Raw genomic sequence first — 17,511 nt, forward strand, 5'->3', positions numbered from 1 at the left:
GTCCTAGAACAAGTTTACGAAGATGGTATCTCTATCATAGAGATGGCAAAAGTTAGACTCGTCTATTTTGAGTATAGAGTAGCAATGGATAATAGATAGCATATAAGAAAGTCAAATGCATGAATGGCTAATTACTACTACAACTCGTTTGGTCTAAATAATGACGACAACTGGTTTGGTATGGATTTAGATAAGTCGGACTTGGGTAACCTGTTTTGAATAAGTCCAAGTCTAGCGAAGGTAGCATCTTAAAGATCACTAATTAATTTTTTATTTTCCCCTGGAAAGCCCAAACACACACAACTTATATGTTGTTCACAGCCATCGAGTATCAAACATTACAGTACTCAATTAATCAATCAAACCCGGTCAATGCGGTCAAAATCAGAGAACCATGCTAAAGCGACCATGGTCCTTACAAAACCAATGTGCAATGCAAAAATAAAATGGAAAACCACACTGTGAGCGAGTTCTTATAAACCTGTATAGCTAAATATCTCTAATTTTGTTATCTATAACAACTACTTTTTAGAACTCCGAATAAGAGACCTAAACTGCAACCTTCACCTCTAAATTCATCTCCAACCCAATAATTGCAACCATACTATAAATCTCATCAGATTTTGGGTGAGACTTATCACCTGAAGAGAAACCTTGCATCGTTAAACAAGACCCTTCGGTTTCATCAACATCGATCCAACTGAATCCAGCTTCTTTACTTACATTTTTCTTCCTCATCGTTTTCCTAATTTCTGCAGCTTTATCCCACTCTTCTCTCTCTGCATAGATGTTATACATCTGAACGTAAGAACCCGACAATTCCGGTTTCATCTTTATTGCAAGCTCAGCCACTTTTGCTCCCAATTTCACATTCCCATGCAGCCTACAAGACCCCAGCATGCTCTGCAGCATCGACTCTCCTGGTCCTCCAGGAACCTCACTCATAAGCTCCTCTGCTTCTTTTAATCTCCCAGCTCGGCCAAGCAAATCCACCATACATGAGTAATGCTCATGAGACGGCTCAAGATTGTAGTCTTTCATCATCATGTTGAAAACCTCATACCCTTTGTCTACCATACCTTTTCTATTACAAGCTGTTAACACAGAGAGAAAAGTGACTAGGTCTGGTGCTATATTTTCTTTTTTCATCCTGTGGAACAATTGCATCACTGAATCAAAATCACCGTGGCTTGAATAAGCTGATATTATCGATGTCCAAACAAATTGGTTCCTTAGAGACATCTCGTTAAAGACTTTCTCAGATTCATTTATGTTCCCACGCTTGGCATACATATCAAGAAGCGCGCTTGAAACAACAGGACAACTATTTAAACCCAATTTCAGTATCTGAGCATGGCAACGCTGACCGTGCTTTACAGATATATCCTCTGCAAAAGCAATTGCATTCAAGACACTTCCGAAAGTGTATTCATTTGGCATTGTTTCCGCTGCTGCTAATAAGAACATCTTGAGAGCTTCATGTGAGAATCCATTTTGGGCAAATCCAGATATCATAGCATTCCAGGAAATAATCTCCCGAAAAGTTATATCATCGAAAGCCTTCTTGGCATCTTCCAGAGCACCAAACTTGGCATACATGGTGATGAAACTGTTGCCTACAGATGGTTCTGAAACAAAACCAGTCTTCATGCATAGCCCATGAACTTTAAGCCCTTCTTTGATTTGCTCATTGCACTTCAAGGCATTGATTAATCCAACAAATGTGACCTCGTTTGGGTAAACTCCATCTAATCGCATCTTATGAAAGATGGACACAGCATCATCTTTATTCGCGGAAATCATCGTTGTCCAAGAGACAACATTCCGCTCAGTCATTTGGTAAAACACTGATTTCACAGCTTCTAAAACCCCACACATCGAGTACCTTGACATCAAAATATTACCAACTTCCACAAGTGTTTCATAACCTCTTTTTATGCACAAACCATGGATTTGCCTAGCCAGCTTCAGATCAGTTTCGTGACAACAAGTTGTAATCACGCTAGTAAAAGACACATGATCAAGCTCCACACCTTCCCGCATCATGTCCCTAAAGACACTCACTGCTTCAACCCCGAAATTGCCTCCTTGAGAAAGTCCTGACAATAAAGAGTTCCATGAAATCATATCTTTAAGCGGCATTTCATCAAAAACTCTCCTAGCTCCTCTGAAACTTCCAGACCGCGAATACATTGTAATAAACGAATTTCCAACAACAAGATCAGACTCCAGTCCGGATTTCACCATCGTAGATTGCAACTGCAAGCCTAAACGAAATCCTTTAGAGCCTACACAGAAGCTAAGAGCTGTGGAATAAGTGAATGCGTCGAAAACCACTCCAGTTGATTTCATCCTAACAACAAAATTCAGAGCAACTTGATTGTCATCAAAGCCAGAGAGTATAGTGTTCCAAGAAACAACGTCAGGGTCAACTAGGTTCTCAAATATGCACAAAGCATTGTCAAATCTACCGGCTTTACGGTACATACCCATTAAAGCGTTTTGAACACAGACAAAAGAAGTAAACCCAGAAGTTGTGGAGAACCCGTGGATTTGGCAACCGCGTTTCAAGTCTCCACGACATGCTTTAATCGCAAGACAAAGAGTAACTTCGTCCATATTGCGACAACGAAAACCCAGCTGGAGATTTTCCTTGAAGATCGCGAGGGCTTGTGCCGGAGAGTTTCTCCGTAACGATTCACTGATTGTATGGTTAATGGAAGTTGTCGCGTTTCTTTGGGAACTTCCATCGAACAGTTTGTGAGCAATTCTATAAGGAGAGTAAGATCTGTGAAAAGGTAACGATGTTGAGCGATTACAGTGTAGATAACTCAGAAGGGTCATGAGAAGCAAGCAAACTAGTCGAATTCTTGTTTACGTAGGAGGGAACTAATATCGGAAGAAGAGAGGTTATGGCAATGGTGGTGAACAGAGAGAGACTTTCAGCACAAAGTAGAGTTTTTGAGGGCATATTTGTAAATAATGATAGAATAAGAGGGCAATACGGAGAAGCTGGAGTTTGTTCTTTTTAAGGCATCGGCTAGGTTTTTTCTCCTGCTCTCAGTCAGTTTTTAATCCTGTGGTTCTGCGTGCGTATTCTCAGGTAAAACCCTAGCGATTCACGCCCTGAATCTTCTTCGTTGCTCTTCATATTTCTCCGATTTTGCAGTCTCTAGCTGGAATTTTGATGTCGAAGCATACGTTTCTCTAATGTGTGTGTGCTATGAATTTTATAGAATTTGCACGTGTGATCGTTTTAGTGTATTCGATGGCCTACGAGTTTCTTTGTCTTGAAAAGTTAAAGGTTTGTGTTAGCTTTGAGCAGTTGTGGGCATGAGTTGTTGTAGAAGAAGAACTTGTAATTTTAGACGGATTGCGGGACGAATTATCTATGTGCACATTGTTGAGCTCATGAAGATCTCATGTCTGCTACTACATTGTCATTAATTGATGAGCCTACAAGTTTTATATCTATCCAGTTGTTAGGCACTGACTTTAGAGTTGATTTGCTGATTTGCGGCCAGTGTGAAGTATCCTGTTTTGTGGGATTTAGTTTTTCACTGCTATAATTTTCTGTCGCAGGTGAAAACTATATGCCAAATGATCTTTCTTCTGCGGTGTTTGTTAAGCAGTATTTTGCATGACTTTTTATTATTCTGAGTCTTTTTTGTGTGTGTGTTTTTTTTGTCAGGTCTTAACTTAAGCTTTAGTAATTCCAAAACATGGCAAAAAAGAAGAATCCTCAAGTTTTTATGGATGTATCCATTGATGGCGATCCAGCTGAGACTATGGTTTTTGAGGTACTATAGCGTTAGGCTATGTTAATGTTCACTTTCTTGTATTTTCCATGATCCAACAAAAGTGTTGACAGTGTAAACTTGTTTCTTTAGCTTTTCCCTGAAGTCGCTCCCAAAACATCCGAGAATTTCCGTGCACTATGCACAGGTTTGTTTTCTGTCCTATTAAGCTTGTTGCTTCCATGCAGCATATAAATTTGACTGTTGGCTTTCCTTCTCCTTGACACTTATTTCCTTTTTATAAATTCTGTGTAGGGGAGAAAGGCATTGGACCCAGAAGTGGAAAACCTTTGCATTACAAAGGATCCTTTTTTCATAGAATACTGAAGGGTTCCTCAGCACAGGTTTCTATCTGCATTTCTCAATTATTGATATGATGTTTCAGTCTTATACTCTTGGTTTCTTTTTCAACATTGGTTGGATGCTCGTCTTTTAGTCTGTTGCTATTCTCTATGCTGTAGGATACAGGTCTGATCGCCACTCCTGCTTTTCATGTGATATAGTTTTAAGGTTGTACTACTAGTTGTTTATGGTCAAATGTTAGGCCTTCTCATGCAAAGAGTACAGTTTATGTACAAACGACTTCACGGTGTTACTAGTCTAACAACCTCTTTTGATTATTTTTTCAGGCTGGTGATTTTGTGAACCGAGATGGTATGCACACTTACTGTTCAATTTAGCTTCTAGCATATATCAAATACAGCCATCAGTTAATTTATATTGATCTTCTATCTATGGAACACAGTTTGTGGCTTATTAACTGTGATTGCAAAACTAAATTTCATTCATGTATCATAGTCATCTGAATATACCATTAAACTGTGTCAACCTATTGGGTGTATGGAACTGCATTCATTAGAATCCTGTGAAGGTTCTCGAATTCATTAGATAGTGCTCAGTCGGTTATGCAGTGAACATTAGAAGTTCATTATCCTCTGACAAAATTTGTATATTTTATCCACTTTCCAGGTACAGCTGGGGAAAGCATATATGCCGGAAAATTTCCAGGTTTGTTACCATCGCGCTCTTTATCTGTGATCTCTTTTCAATTACCCCAGCAATACATGAGAGGCTAGAAAGTCTGTTGTGTGTGTGATATCTCATTTCTTAAAATTGTATTATAAAGCAATATGTCATTTTGGAGGCCTTCCTTTATTGATTAAGCACTCGTCTCTTGTTAAGAACTTAAGATCTCATCTTCTACATTTTTCTTTTGAAATATGTTACTGAGTAGCACAATCGACTTTTTATGTTACCAGATGAGTCACCAAAACTAAGGCACGATGAGCCTGGTCTTTTATCAATGTCTGTTGCTGACCGTGACAAGTTTGGATCACACTTTCATATAACCTTCAGGCCAAATCAGCAGCTTGATAGGTTTCCTTCTCATTGTTACTTTCTTATTTCAGAAATTTTTAAATTTTCCTTTTGTTGCGTTATTTCTGACTGTTATATATTTTCATCAGAAATAATGTTGTTTTTGGAAAGCTAATTCAAGGGAAAGAGATATTAAAAAAAATTGAACGTGTGGGTGATGAGGGAGGTAAACCTTCTGTCAGTGTGAAGATAATCCGTTGTGGAGAAAACTCTGGAGGTACGGTTATTCTACTATTGGTTAATGCTACATATGTCATGATTTCACAATCATAACTAATACACGTCAATGCATGATATGCCCATACAGACAAGAAGAAAGATAGTGATGGTCGAAAAAAGGGAAAGCACAAGAAATCTTCACGTGAGAGAACAAAGAAGAGGCGAAGACACTCTTTATCTGAATCTGAGAGCTCTTCAGATTCTGAGACAGATTCCTCAGAATCTGATAGCGAGTCAGATTCAGATTTGTCTTCATCTTCCAACCATAGTTCCTCGAGCCATGAAAGGCAGAAGAAGAGAAGAAGAGGTTTAAAGAAAGATAAACACAGGCGGTCTAAAAGAAGAGATAAGCGCCATGAGAAAAAGCGGAGGATGCGTGATAAGAGATCAAAACGAAAATCAAGAAGGTAAGTCTTGTACACTTCTCTTGTTTATAGCCATAGTTTCCCTGTCAGTGCTGGTTGCTGCTTAGGAGAAACCTATGTGATTACTTGTCATGTCAACTTATATTTTTAAAAATCCATTATTTTTATGAATTTGACTAGTCTTGTTCCTCGAGGATGTTATATTTTGGTAGGCATCCTAACAATAGTTTGCTTAATTGGTTGTGCTCCTGAGTTATTAACTTTTGTTCTGCAACTTTGCAGGTCCCTAGACAGTCTTACAGATGAAGACAGTGATAGTGTAAGTGAAGCAAGTTTTAGCGATGCCAATGTTGAAACTGGAGCAAAAAAGAAGAAGCCCAGACTCTCTCATAGAACAGGTAATCTCTAAAACTCAGACTTTTGGCTTATGTTTCTGCAATTATCGTTTTTTTCATTGGTCTGTTCAAAATCAAGATAATGGATGGGATAAAATACTTTTTGTGCCATTTGATCATTACATATTTCAGTATCAATTTGCCTTTCGTTTAAGCATTGTGCTGATCATGCGGGTTCATATTGCTGCCAATTTCTATAGGCAGTTTAATAATGTTTCCGTACACTCTTAACATTCTGTTTTTGACTGCAATTTTCAATCAGGCAATTTTGAACTTCACCATGAAAAAAGGAAGGGACCAGATTTGCTTGACAAGGATGATGGTGAAGCACCCTCAGAAAACAGAGGTCCAACAAGTAATGGAATTTCACATGCTGCATCAGAACAGATTTCTGATAGGCAACCAGATATTGTCGATGACCATCCTAGCAAATCTAGGTCTAGGTTCTATTCTCTCTATCACCTCAGTTAATTGGTTATCTTTCTTTTAAGTCAATATGGAATCTTATTAAAAGTTGATGTGCAGGAGCCGGAGCTTGAGTACTAAGAGGACTGTGAGTAGGAGCATGAGTATTAGTCCCCGGAGGAGTCAGAGTAAGAGCCCAAGTTTAAGTCCTAGAAGGAATGGGGGCAGAAGTCCTGCCAAAGGTACCCGCCAAATGAAGAACTTGACAAACAGTAAAAGAGAAAGCCCAGTGAGTGAGGAGAAGGGCAGGCATGGTAGAAAAAGCCCTACCAAAAGTGTTAGTAGAAGTCCGGCGCGAATAAAAAGAGGAAGAGATGTTAGTAGAAGTCCTTCAAGGAGTATAAGTAGAAGTCCATTGGGAATCCCGAAAAGGGGAAGAGATATTAGTAGAAGTCCTTCAAGGAGTGTCAGCAGAAGTCCGTTGGGGATCCCAAAAAGGGGAAGAGATATTAGTAGAAGTCCTTCAAGGAGTATCAGTAGAAGTCCGTTGAGGATCCCGAAAAGGGGGATCAGCAGAAGTCCTTCACGGAGTATAAGCAGAAGTCCACTGGGGATCCCCAAAAGGGTGATCAGCAGAAGTCCAGTGAGAGGTCGGATTTCCAGAAGCCTTAGCAAGAGCCCGGTAAGATCTGCATCTCGTGGGAGCCTTAGGAGGGGCCCACTAAGAAGATCATCAAGAAGATCACGTAGCAGAACTCCCGCTCGAGCTTCTAGAAGAAGCCTGAGCCGTAGTCCCATTCGGTTATCTAGAAGAAGCCTGAGCCGTAGTCCCATTCGGTTATCTAGAAGAAGCTTAAGCCGGAGTCCAATTCGATCACCTAGGAGATCAGTGAGCAGGAGTCCAGTCCGATTATCTAGGAAGAGTGTGAGCAGGAGTCCAGTTTGTTCATCCAGGAGAAGTATCAGCAGGAGTCCAGTCCGACTATCTAGGAAGAGTGTGAGCAGGAGTCCTGTTCGATTGTCCAGGAGAGGTATCAGCAGGAGTCCTGTTAGAGGAAGAAGAAGAATTAGCAGAAGTCCAGTTCCTGCGAGGAGAAGGAGTGCACGGCCTAGATCTCCTCTTGGTGATCGTAGAAGAAGTTTGTCAAGAAGTGCTTCTCCTGATGGGTGCATCAGGAGAGGGAGAGGATTTAGCCGGAGATTCTCATACGCCCGTAGATACAGAACTAGTCCATCTCCTGACCGATCTCCTTATCGCTTTAGTGATAGGAGTGACCGTGACAGGTGGATAGTCTGCAGCCAATATAACTCCCCTTTCTGTTACACACTTCCGTACTGAACATTCTTTTTATTACGTCTTCTCTGTAGATATCGAAGTCACAGAAGGTTCTCGCCAAGACGGTTTAGAAGAAGCCCAGTCAGAGGAAGAACACCTCCAAGGTACTTACTCAAATCCTCTTTGGTACATTTTCGTTTCAGTGTATCCTAAACATCTAAAAGTCTCATGAATAGAGAAGTAAATTTGGTGCTCCAAACAAAATTAGTTGTTGATTACACAACTCAAAAGTATTATTAGGTATAGAAGAAGAAGCCGGTCTGTATCGGCTGGTCTCCGTTATCGCAGGAGGCGGTACAGCCGCACTCCTATCCGTAGCCGTTCACCACCTTACAGAAAGAGAAGGTCACAATCTGCTAGCCGCAGCCCGAGTCCATCCAGATCAAGATCAAATTCAAAATCTCCCATTGGGACCGGGAGAGTAAGATCAGTGTCAAGATCACCATCCAAGGCAAGGTCCCCATCGAAGTCGGATTCGTCATCCTCGGATGGTAGCTCAGGCGGGAAAAAGCGACTAGTAGCCTATGATTAATGAATAAGGACCCTCAAGTGTTTTGTTATTTTATACTAAGAAGAGATGGTAAAAAGAAAGTATGTAGTTTTATTCTGTTACATATGCATTGTCTTCTGGTTCTGAATTTGATGATGCTCCAACATTGTTATATCTATGTTGATGTTTGCCGACATTTTTTTTTTTTTTGATTGTTCCTATTGCCGACAAATGCTTTACTTCCATTATTCGTTGCGGAGTATGTTTTGGTTCAATAATAACTAACACTGACATATTACCATAAAAATTATTTAGTTGAATGATATCTTATTGAAAATTCAGTGATGATGATACATGCATAATTGCATATTAAAAACCCGTGGTAACTTCTTAAGTAAAGAATTAGAACCTAATCTCACACTAGTGTAATTGGTGACCACCGACAGGTGATGGCAAATAAAAAAAAGAACAGGCTGTTACCAGAGCCGACAACGTGGCTTCTTCTATTTTTATTTTATTTTTACTTAATCCAACAATCATAATTTGTCCTGTCTTATTCTTGCAATGAGATTTTGCCACGTCATCTCACGAAGCTGGCGCGTCAAGTGGCTCACTTTATAAAGCAGAGATGGAGAAGAGAGAACATGAATCGAGTCAAGCCAAGCCGAGCCGAGCTAAACGGTGGGAGAGGAAGAGGCTACCGTCATCTTCTACTTGTCATTAATATATTAAGATAAAAAAAAAAGGAAAACACACACTCTTCTGCGATAAAATAGGCAAATCAGATTGTAGAAGAAGCTTGAGATCAAAGAGATAGGGAGAGAGAGAGAGAGAGAGTGACACAAGAGTGTTATAACATCTCTCTTTAGTAGATTGGGTTTTTTTCGAGATGCCGTATTGAATCGGCGACCGAGTTTTCCAGCTGAATTTTGCAAATCCTCTCTCTTTCTCTCTGTGTGTCGGTGGCTGCCATGGAGGCCAGTGCCGGCTTGGTTGCTGGATCCTACCGTAGAAACGAGCTCGTTCGGATCCGACATGAATCTGACGGAGGGGTTCGTTCATCCTTTTGCTTTCTCTTCATTTGATATTTCTTACGATTTCTCTGTTTTTCTAAATCTTGTCTCTTTTGGATCCCATTTTTTATTTTTTTTCTACTTAGATTTCGCTTCCTTTGAGTGTTGAGTTAGTTAGTGTTGGTAGATCCACTGTCTGAAAATGGAAACTTTTCTGCTTCGATACTTCAATTGTTGTGTGATCTATCATCAATTAATTCCGCTTCTGTTTTTTTTCCTTTTTTAAAATCTCGTATATAAAGTGTCGGTGGATTCAGTTTAGATTCTTGATCTAAGAATTTGGTTTTTCAGCTGAGATTAGCTAAATCTCTGACTCTCAAAGTCTTCAACTTTACGCACTTTTTGAGATTTAGCTCAACTGGATCTCGTTAGTTCCCGTATAGGCTATTATACTGCAATGACTGTGATTGCTCTTCGTTCAGATCTGCATTGATTTGGAGATGGTTCTTGTTAATTGTTTTGATTTAGATTCATGCTGATCTGTTTTGGTAGTTTACAATTCGTCATGACTAACAATGATGCAATGCTGGCCAATATGCAGACCAAACCTTTGAAGAATATGAATGGCCAGATATGTCAGATCTGTGGTGATGATGTTGGACTCGCTGAAACTGGGGATGTATTTGTCGCTTGTAATGAATGTGCCTTCCCTGTGTGCCGGCCTTGCTATGAGTACGAGAGGAAGGATGGAACTCAGTGCTGCCCGCAATGCAAGACTAGATACAGACGACACAGGGGTCAGTTTTCCTTCTATTTGGCTATTGCTATGCATGGATTTTTTTTGTTTTGTTTCATTGCTGATTTCCTGAACCAACTTTTCAAATGTTGCAGGGAGTACTCGTGTTGAAGGAGATGAAGATGAGGATGACGTTGATGATATCGAGAATGAGTTCAGTTATGCCCAGGGAGCTAACAAGGCCAGACACCAACGCCATGGCGAAGAGTTCTCTTCGTCCTCTAGACATGAATCTCAACCAATTCCTCTTCTCACCCATGGCCATACGGTAGGAACCTACATTTTTGCTTTAGACTCTAGAGTGATTTATATTACAAAAATTTCTAGATCGAACTTTTTTACTTTTCACAATAATGTTAGATGTGAACAGAAAAGTTTCTGATATTGTTAATTGAGTCTGTTTTCAAATAGAGACTTGACCTTTTTCTATACACAGGTTTCTGGGGAGATTCGCACGCCTGATACACAATCCGTGCGAACTACTTCTGGTCCTCTGGGTCCTTCTGACAGGAATGCTATTTCATCTCCATATATTGACCCACGGCAACCAGGTATTCATATATTTTTTTCTTTGTGCACTTGGCCTTCATTAGATATGATTCCTATTCATTTTTACAACAGTATATTTTTTGTGTACCATAACTGATAGAATCCGTTACAAATTGCAGTCCCTGTAAGAATTGTGGACCCGTCTAAAGACTTGAACTCGTATGGGCTTGGAAATGTTGACTGGAAAGAAAGAGTTGAAGGCTGGAAGCTGAAGCAGGAGAAGAGTATGTTACAGATGACTGGTAAATACCATGAAGGGAAAGGAGGAGAAATTGAAGGGACTGGTTCCAATGGCGAAGAACTCCAAATGTAAGTTGAAGTACTAGACCACAAACTTTGCTGTCCAACTCAAAAATCTCTTGTTGCGATGCTAATAACTAGTCTTAGTTTATGATTTTGTATTGATAGAAATAATTAAGCATCTGCTTTGCTATATTCTTAATCTTATGGTTCTCGTACTTACAGGGCTGATGATACACGGCTTCCTATGAGTCGTGTGGTGCCTATCCCTCCTTCTCGCCTAACCCCTTATCGGGTTGTGATTATTCTCCGACTAATCATCTTGTGTTTCTTCTTGCAATACCGTACAACTCACCCTGTGAAAAATGCATATCCTCTGTGGTTGACCTCGGTTATCTGTGAGATCTGGTTTGCATTTTCTTGGCTTCTTGATCAGTTTCCCAAATGGTACCCCATTAACAGGGAGACATATCTTGACCGTCTCACTATAAGGTTAGTTTTTAAGTCTATGAATTCCCTACTCTTTATCTTTTTTTGTTTTTCCGTGTATGTTGACTTTTCCCCTGTAAATTCAATTTCATTTTAGAAAATGGTGCATATTTTACATTTGAATATTGATTATTTACATACAGTATATATATATTTAAAATGTGAAGTTTCGGACTAGATTATGATAAAAGCATGTCAAATGAAGTGCCTACTGAGAATAGAGCTTAGCTAGTATGCTGATTTTATTTGATGATGATTTTGGTTTTCTAACTGTAGATATGATCGAGACGGTGAACCATCACAGCTTGTTCCTGTTGATGTGTTTGTTAGTACAGTGGACCCATTGAAAGAGCCTCCCCTGGTTACAGCAAACACAGTTCTCTCGATTCTTGCTGTGGACTACCCGGTAGATAAAGTAGCTTGTTATGTTTCAGATGATGGTTCTGCTATGCTTACCTTCGAATCTCTTTCTGAAACTGCTGAGTTCGCAAAGAAATGGGTACCATTTTGCAAGAAATTTAACATTGAACCTAGGGCCCCTGAATTCTATTTTGCCCAGAAGATAGATTACTTGAAGGACAAGATCCAACCTTCTTTTGTTAAAGAGAGACGAGCTATGAAGGTCTGTTGAAAGATCCACCTGCTTCTCATCCATTCGACAAACTAGAGACTGACTGACTTTTTCCTTGGCTTGTATTGACAGAGAGAGTATGAAGAGTTTAAGGTGAGGATAAATGCCCTTGTTGCAAAAGCACAGAAAATTCCTGAAGAAGGCTGGACAATGCAGGATGGTACCCCGTGGCCTGGTAACAACACTAGAGATCATCCTGGAATGATTCAGGTACAGTGAGGCAATCCCTTGATTATTATAGAGGGATTAACGAAAAGGCAACAACTTTATATTGGTTCTTTTCAATTTCAGGTGTTCTTAGGCCATAGTGGGGGTCTGGATACCGATGGAAATGAGCTGCCAAGACTCATCTATGTTTCTCGTGAAAAGCGGCCTGGATTTCAACATCACAAAAAGGCTGGAGCTATGAATGCTTTGGTTTGTCAACTTTCAGAATCTTAGTGTGTCCTTGATTTTATTCTCTTGTTCGCTGCCTAGGAAATTTTTGTTGTTGTATAGCCGTTGCTTCGTATTATATTTTTATAGTAAATGTGTCTCTAATTTCGCATCTCTTTACATTGACAGATTCGTGTTTCTGCTGTTCTTACCAATGGCGCATATCTTTTAAATGTGGATTGTGATCATTACTTCAACAACAGCAAGGCTATTAAAGAAGCCATGTGTTTCATGATGGACCCTGCTATTGGAAAGAAGTGCTGCTATGTCCAGTTCCCACAACGTTTTGACGGTATTGACTTGCACGATCGATATGCCAACAGGAATATTGTCTTCTTTGATGTGAGTTTCACTCCCCCATTCCTGTCTTTTGTTTCTCTTTTGTTCATATTTTTGTAGGATTTACTCGTTTCTGCTATGGTCTGACTTGGATATTTGTTATATTGGGCAGATTAACATGAAGGGGTTGGATGGTATCCAAGGTCCAGTATATGTGGGTACTGGTACTTGTTTCAATAGACAGGCTCTATATGGGTATGATCCTGTTTTGACGGAGGAAGATCTAGAACCAAATATAATTGTGAAGAGCTGTTGCGGCTCAAGGAAGAAAGGAAAGAATAACAAGAAGTATACCTATGAAAAAAAGAGAGGCATCAACAGAAGTGACTCCAATGCTCCACTTTTCAATATGGAAGACATCGATGAGGGTTTTGAAGGTTTGATTGAGTTTATAGTGTAATAACATCACTTCTTCATGTGATGGTGAAATCTTACAATCCTTGTTTATGCAGGCTATGATGATGAGAGGTCTATTCTAATGTCCCAGAAGAGTGTAGAGAAGCGTTTTGGTCAGTCGCCGGTATTTATTGCGGCAACCTTCATGGAACAAGGTGGCATTCCACCAACAACCAATCCTGCTACTCTTTTGAAGGAGGCTATACATGTTATAAGCTGTGGTTACGAGGACAAGACTGAATGGGGAAAAGAGGTCAGTTTTCAAATGCAGCTACAGACTTCTTTTGTTCTCTTTCTTACATGTGTGATGACATCTTATTTGGCACTTTTGTTAGATTGGTTGGATCTACGGTTCCGTGACGGAAGATATTCTTACTGGGTTCAAGATGCATGCCCGTGGTTGGATATCAGTCTATTGCAATCCTCCACGCCCTGCTTTCAAGGGATCTGCGCCAATCAATCTTTCTGATCGTTTGAACCAAGTTCTTCGATGGGCATTGGGATCTATTGAGATTCTTCTTAGCAGACATTGTCCTATCTGGTATGGCTACCATGGAAGGTTGAGACTTTTGGAGAGAATTGCTTACATCAACACCATCGTCTACCCTATTACATCTATCCCTCTTATCGCGTATTGTATCCTTCCTGCTTTTTGCCTCATCACCGACAGATTTATCATACCCGAGGTTCGTAAAACTGACCACACTGCTAATTAGTATTGGAATCCCATTTTGTGAATGCATTTTTTTTAATCTCCATCATCTTGTGTCTTAAAGTCCTAACACCATTGTTGCAGATAAGCAACTACGCGAGTATTTGGTTTATTCTACTCTTCATCTCAATTGCTGTGACTGGAATCCTGGAGCTGAGATGGAGCGGTGTGAGCATTGAGGATTGGTGGAGGAATGAGCAGTTTTGGGTCATTGGTGGCACATCCGCCCATCTTTTTGCTGTCTTCCAAGGTCTACTTAAGGTTCTTGCTGGTATTGACACCAACTTCACTGTCACATCCAAAGCCTCAGACGAAGATGGGGACTTCGCAGAGCTCTACATCTTCAAATGGACAGCTCTTCTCATTCCACCAACCACCGTCCTACTTGTGAACCTCATAGGCATTGTGGCTGGTGTCTCTTATGCTGTAAACAGCGGGTACCAATCATGGGGTCCGCTCTTCGGGAAGCTCTTTTTTGCCTTATGGGTTATTGCCCATCTCTACCCTTTCTTGAAAGGTCTGTTGGGAAGACAGAACCGAACACCAACCATCGTCATTGTCTGGTCTGTTCTTCTTGCCTCCATTTTCTCGTTGCTTTGGGTCAGGATCAATCCCTTTGTCGATGCCAATCCCAATGCCAACAACTTCAATGGCAAAGGAGGTGTCTTTTAGACCCGTATTTATATACTTGTGTGTGCATATATTGAAAACTCGCAATGGGACATTCCAAACCCCAAAACACAGTGAACCGGGCAGTTATGGTGATTCCATGTCTTAAGTTTAGCTTTATCTGAATAGCCAGAGAGTTGCGAAATTGTTCGTACACTGTTGTGATGATTTTATAACTTTCTCAGTGGGGAAATAGATGTGGAAGACCAAATGATACATAGTCTACAAAAGGGATTCGTTATTTTTTGTTATATTTATTTTATTTAAAGCTTGATAGACTTGCACTTCTGTAATGTTGGAGTTTTGTTGTTGTCGTAAATTTGGGGTTTATATGCTCTAAGCTTTTCACTTTAATACAAAAGTTTCTTTTCAAGAGTTATGTACGTTACTAACTTACTACATTGAGATTGTACCTGAGATCTGCCAGATGAACTGATAGTTGCTTCGTATGAACTAGAGGAAGTTGTTGGTGGCTCTGTTGGTCTAAAGGATAATCAAGTTTTTATGTAAACTATTGTTAGCTTATTTGAATCAGAATCTGATCAATCAAAGAATCCAAAAGTAAATTGCAACGAAAACAAAGAATGCATCTTTATAATCCCCTCAAAATTAATTTTTGAAATCAAGTGGTATAAATTTAGAACTACGAACCCAATTAGTATCCACAATGTGTTTCTCTGATCCACCCCTAAAGTTCGCCATGAGAGTCCATATCATTTCCCAAATCAGGCTTCTTGGTTGTGCTCGACAAGTATCTTCTTGCAAGCTTCATAACACATAAAAGAGATTCCAGCAGCAGGAACCAACTTCAAGCAACTTGGTCCGAGCCCTTTGTACCAACCGAGAATACCTTCATGCTCGAGTATGGTCACCAGAGCGTGCAACATGTTCTTGTACACAACTCTCCCACTAACTGCTCCCACCTGCATATGCTTCCGTGCTACTTCAAGAGGAAAAGTCGCGGTGCTCGATAGTGCACCCGCTAAAGAACCTATCAAAAGAGTCTCAATGTTTCCAATCTTCTCCTGCTTTGAAAAGCTCCGGTATGCTTTTCTTAAGGAATCATATGCAAAGTAATTTGTAGCTGCATATGGAACAACTCCAATAAGGCTAGGAGCAAGACCTCTGTAGAGCTCTGTGGGTCCTTCTTCACGTATAATTTTAACAAATGCATCAAGAATCCCCTTGTAAACACCTCTCTGCAATAAGTTTTAAAGACCCATTACTGAGCAATAATTGTATAGACTGCTATTTGAATGAACCAGTTGAGTGAATTCTTGTCAAAACGAACTTTACATGCTCTATGATCTTCCAGCCACGTACCTAATTATCTCTCACATAACAAGGTTTAGTGTAATTAGTTCATATTCAGAGAGGAGCAAACCTGTATAGTAAGGCGAGTCTTGACTAGTTCGAGAGGGTATGTCAAGAGAGTTTGGCTAACTCCAGCACAAGCACCGGCGAGTAATGAAGCTGGAATTGGGATTTTTGATTCCTCGCCATTTTCGGGTGACAATTTCTTGTTTACTGTCTCGAATACAAAAAGCTGCACATACAAAGAATTGCAGAAAATAGTGAAGATTCAGTATTTCTTGTCAAAAGGACTACCAAAGTCTCATCATTTTGTGGCATAAGACAGATTCAGCCAACACAAGACTTCTTATAGATAAAAGTCAACCAGATATTATTAGTATGAAAAGTCAGAAACTGCATTTCAATTCCGAATTAAAGAGACACATTGGTTTTGATTATGAATTTGGTACCTCGACGGCTCGAGCAGGTGCGACACGAATGACATTGACCAAATTGCCTCTGAAGAGACCAGTCCAACCTTCATGCTTCATGATATCACCGAACACTTCAGTGCTTGAGTTTCCGCCACTTCCCACCATCAGATGCGTCCTGATAGTCTCCAACGGCGCAACGACAGTTCTGGAGACCGCTCCAGCCACGGCTCCGCTCAACAGCCGCCGCAACGAAGGATTAGCGATCTTGATCTTCAGTTTCAGCCCACCTTTCTTCTTGTTCCTCTTCTCACCATTAACTTGTTCGACCTCCTCCTCTTTTCCGGGCACACAGAGATCATTGAGCTGGGCAGAGAAGCCGACGTTGCCTCTGTTGGAAGGATCCGGAGACGAGAGGGATGCGAAAGGATTCGTTTGATTAACGCTTGCGAATAAGCCAGCAATTGGGAGGCTCGAATCGAATCCTAAATCGGAAACGGAGAAAAACCCATTCCTCGAATCGTCGAACAGCTGGATTCCGGTTTTCCCCATTCCAGACCCGAACAGAAGCTTTCTCTGATAAAAGAGCTTGTTTTGTTTGCCGTTACAGCAAACAGAATCTGTTATGTCTCTGTTATGTCTTTCGAGGATGGGAGTGACGAGAGTGAGAGAGAGGAAGAGAGACTCGAATCTGTTATGTCTCTCTCTCAGACTAAGTCAATGGGTCGTCTCTTTCGCTGAGATTTTAGGGTTTAAACCAGTCCGCTACTCTTTTTTTTTTTTTTTTTTTTGCTGTATTTGGGTGGGTAGGTGTATCAGATGAGTCAGTGGGTGGGACGGAGACTCCGCTTAGGTTTTTTCTTTCCAGATAATTCGGTCTTTCTTCTTTTTCTTTTCTTTTTTTGAACTAAAGTTTTTCTTATTTTGTAGGGGTAACTAATAATTGTTTTAAGTATATAAATATTTCTTAGTATTCTGTATGCTTTTCTTGAGGAATCATATGCAAAGTAATGCTGTAGCTGCATATCGAACAACTCCAATAAGGCTAGGAGCAAGAATACCCCTGCTGGGTCCTTCTCACTAAAGTATAATTTTAACTAATGCATCAAGAATCTCCTTGTCTCTACTATAAAT

At 40.2% G+C, this 17,511-nt stretch overlaps 4 protein-coding genes across 9 annotated transcripts; 2 read left to right on the forward strand and 2 right to left on the reverse strand.

Annotated features, from left to right (window-relative positions):
• Window positions 1-329: 329 nt before the first annotated feature.
• On the reverse strand, window positions 330-2,677 carry LOC17878812 (pentatricopeptide repeat-containing protein At4g32430, mitochondrial). The gene is made up of 2 exons (XM_006283111.2): window positions 2,490-2,677; window positions 330-2,353 (listed from the first exon to the last, which is right to left on the reverse strand). Exons 1-2 carry the CDS (start codon window positions 2,582-2,584, stop codon window positions 550-552), a joined length of 1,899 nt encoding a protein of 632 aa, XP_006283173.1. The 5' UTR covers window positions 2,585-2,677; the 3' UTR covers window positions 330-549.
• Window positions 2,678-3,017: 340 nt separating this feature from the next.
• Window positions 3,018-8,590, forward strand: LOC17880999 (peptidyl-prolyl cis-trans isomerase CYP95). 6 transcript variants are annotated; one of them, XM_023778134.1, is made up of 14 exons: window positions 3,018-3,103; window positions 3,692-3,800; window positions 3,891-3,945; window positions 4,053-4,141; window positions 4,427-4,451; window positions 4,767-4,805; window positions 5,057-5,174; window positions 5,264-5,391; window positions 5,482-5,800; window positions 6,041-6,156; window positions 6,416-6,596; window positions 6,679-7,842; window positions 7,927-7,998; window positions 8,126-8,590. In XM_023778134.1, the coding sequence occupies exons 2-14, from the start codon at window positions 3,723-3,725 to the stop codon at window positions 8,424-8,426; spliced, it is 2,685 nt and encodes an 894-aa protein (XP_023633902.1). In that variant the 5' UTR covers window positions 3,018-3,103; window positions 3,692-3,722; the 3' UTR covers window positions 8,427-8,590. The 6 variants fall into 6 exon arrangements, with proteins under 6 accessions (XP_023633902.1, XP_023633901.1, XP_023633903.1 ...); XM_023778133.1 differs by lacking the exon at window positions 3,018-3,103 and adding an exon at window positions 3,188-3,582; XM_023778135.1 differs by lacking the exon at window positions 3,018-3,103 and adding an exon at window positions 3,189-3,582 and having other exon boundaries at window positions 6,416-6,590.
• A 549-nt stretch (window positions 8,591-9,139) lies between these two features.
• On the forward strand, window positions 9,140-15,026 carry LOC17879058 (cellulose synthase A catalytic subunit 1 [UDP-forming]). The gene is made up of 14 exons (XM_006285495.2): window positions 9,140-9,436; window positions 9,999-10,194; window positions 10,289-10,461; window positions 10,630-10,744; window positions 10,862-11,051; window positions 11,208-11,474; window positions 11,748-12,093; window positions 12,175-12,312; window positions 12,394-12,519; window positions 12,667-12,879; window positions 12,989-13,253; window positions 13,329-13,525; window positions 13,608-13,958; window positions 14,069-15,026. Exons 1-14 carry the CDS (start codon window positions 9,356-9,358, stop codon window positions 14,654-14,656), a joined length of 3,246 nt encoding a protein of 1,081 aa, XP_006285557.1. The 5' UTR covers window positions 9,140-9,355; the 3' UTR covers window positions 14,657-15,026.
• A 118-nt stretch (window positions 15,027-15,144) lies between these two features.
• On the reverse strand, window positions 15,145-17,156 carry LOC17879617 (adenine nucleotide transporter BT1, chloroplastic/mitochondrial). The gene is made up of 3 exons (XM_006285614.2): window positions 16,417-17,156; window positions 16,038-16,199; window positions 15,145-15,852 (listed from the first exon to the last, which is right to left on the reverse strand). The coding sequence occupies exons 1-3, from the start codon at window positions 16,927-16,929 to the stop codon at window positions 15,379-15,381; spliced, it is 1,149 nt and encodes a 382-aa protein (XP_006285676.1). The 5' UTR covers window positions 16,930-17,156; the 3' UTR covers window positions 15,145-15,378.
• Window positions 17,157-17,511: the final 355 nt, after the last annotated feature.

The sequence above is a fragment of the Capsella rubella genome, unplaced genomic scaffold (assembly GCF_000375325.1).
Source record: "Capsella rubella cultivar Monte Gargano unplaced genomic scaffold, Caprub1_0 scaffold_7, whole genome shotgun sequence".
Classification (NCBI taxonomy): Eukaryota; Viridiplantae; Streptophyta; class Magnoliopsida; order Brassicales; family Brassicaceae; genus Capsella; species Capsella rubella.

What these genes read in the sequence shown, in the direction of transcription:
- LOC17879617 (XM_006285614.2), bottom strand. Translation starts at nt 16,929, where the DNA reads ATGGGGAAAACCGGAATCCAGCTGTTCGACGATTCGAGGAATGGGTTT. An exon ending in CACCTGCTCGAGCCGTCGAG is followed by an intron (nt 16,200 to 16,416) that starts GTACCAAATTCA and finishes TTGTATGTGCAG; the next exon opens with CTTTTTGTATTCGAGACAGT. An exon ending in AGACTCGCCTTACTATACAG is followed by an intron (nt 15,853 to 16,037) that starts GTTTGCTCCTCT and finishes AACTTATTGCAG; the next exon opens with AGAGGTGTTTACAAGGGGAT.
- LOC17878812 (XM_006283111.2), bottom strand. Translation starts at nt 2,584, where the DNA reads ATGTCGTGGAGACTTGAAACGCGGTTGCCAAATCCACGGGTTCTCCAC. An exon ending in TGTTCAAAACGCTTTAATGG is followed by an intron (nt 2,354 to 2,489) that starts GTATGTACCGTA and finishes TTTTGTTGTTAG; the next exon opens with GATGAAATCAACTGGAGTGG.
- LOC17880999 (XM_023778134.1), top strand. Translation starts at nt 3,723, where the DNA reads ATGGCAAAAAAGAAGAATCCTCAAGTTTTTATGGATGTATCCATTGAT. An exon ending in TGATTTTGTGAACCGAGATG is followed by an intron (nt 4,452 to 4,766) that starts GTATGCACACTT and finishes TCCACTTTCCAG; the next exon opens with GTACAGCTGGGGAAAGCATA. An exon ending in TTGTGGAGAAAACTCTGGAG is followed by an intron (nt 5,392 to 5,481) that starts GTACGGTTATTC and finishes ATGCCCATACAG; the next exon opens with ACAAGAAGAAAGATAGTGAT.
- LOC17879058 (XM_006285495.2), top strand. Translation starts at nt 9,356, where the DNA reads ATGGAGGCCAGTGCCGGCTTGGTTGCTGGATCCTACCGTAGAAACGAG. An exon ending in CTTGACCGTCTCACTATAAG is followed by an intron (nt 11,475 to 11,747) that starts GTTAGTTTTTAA and finishes TTCTAACTGTAG; the next exon opens with ATATGATCGAGACGGTGAAC. An exon ending in CATCGATGAGGGTTTTGAAG is followed by an intron (nt 13,254 to 13,328) that starts GTTTGATTGAGT and finishes TTGTTTATGCAG; the next exon opens with GCTATGATGATGAGAGGTCT.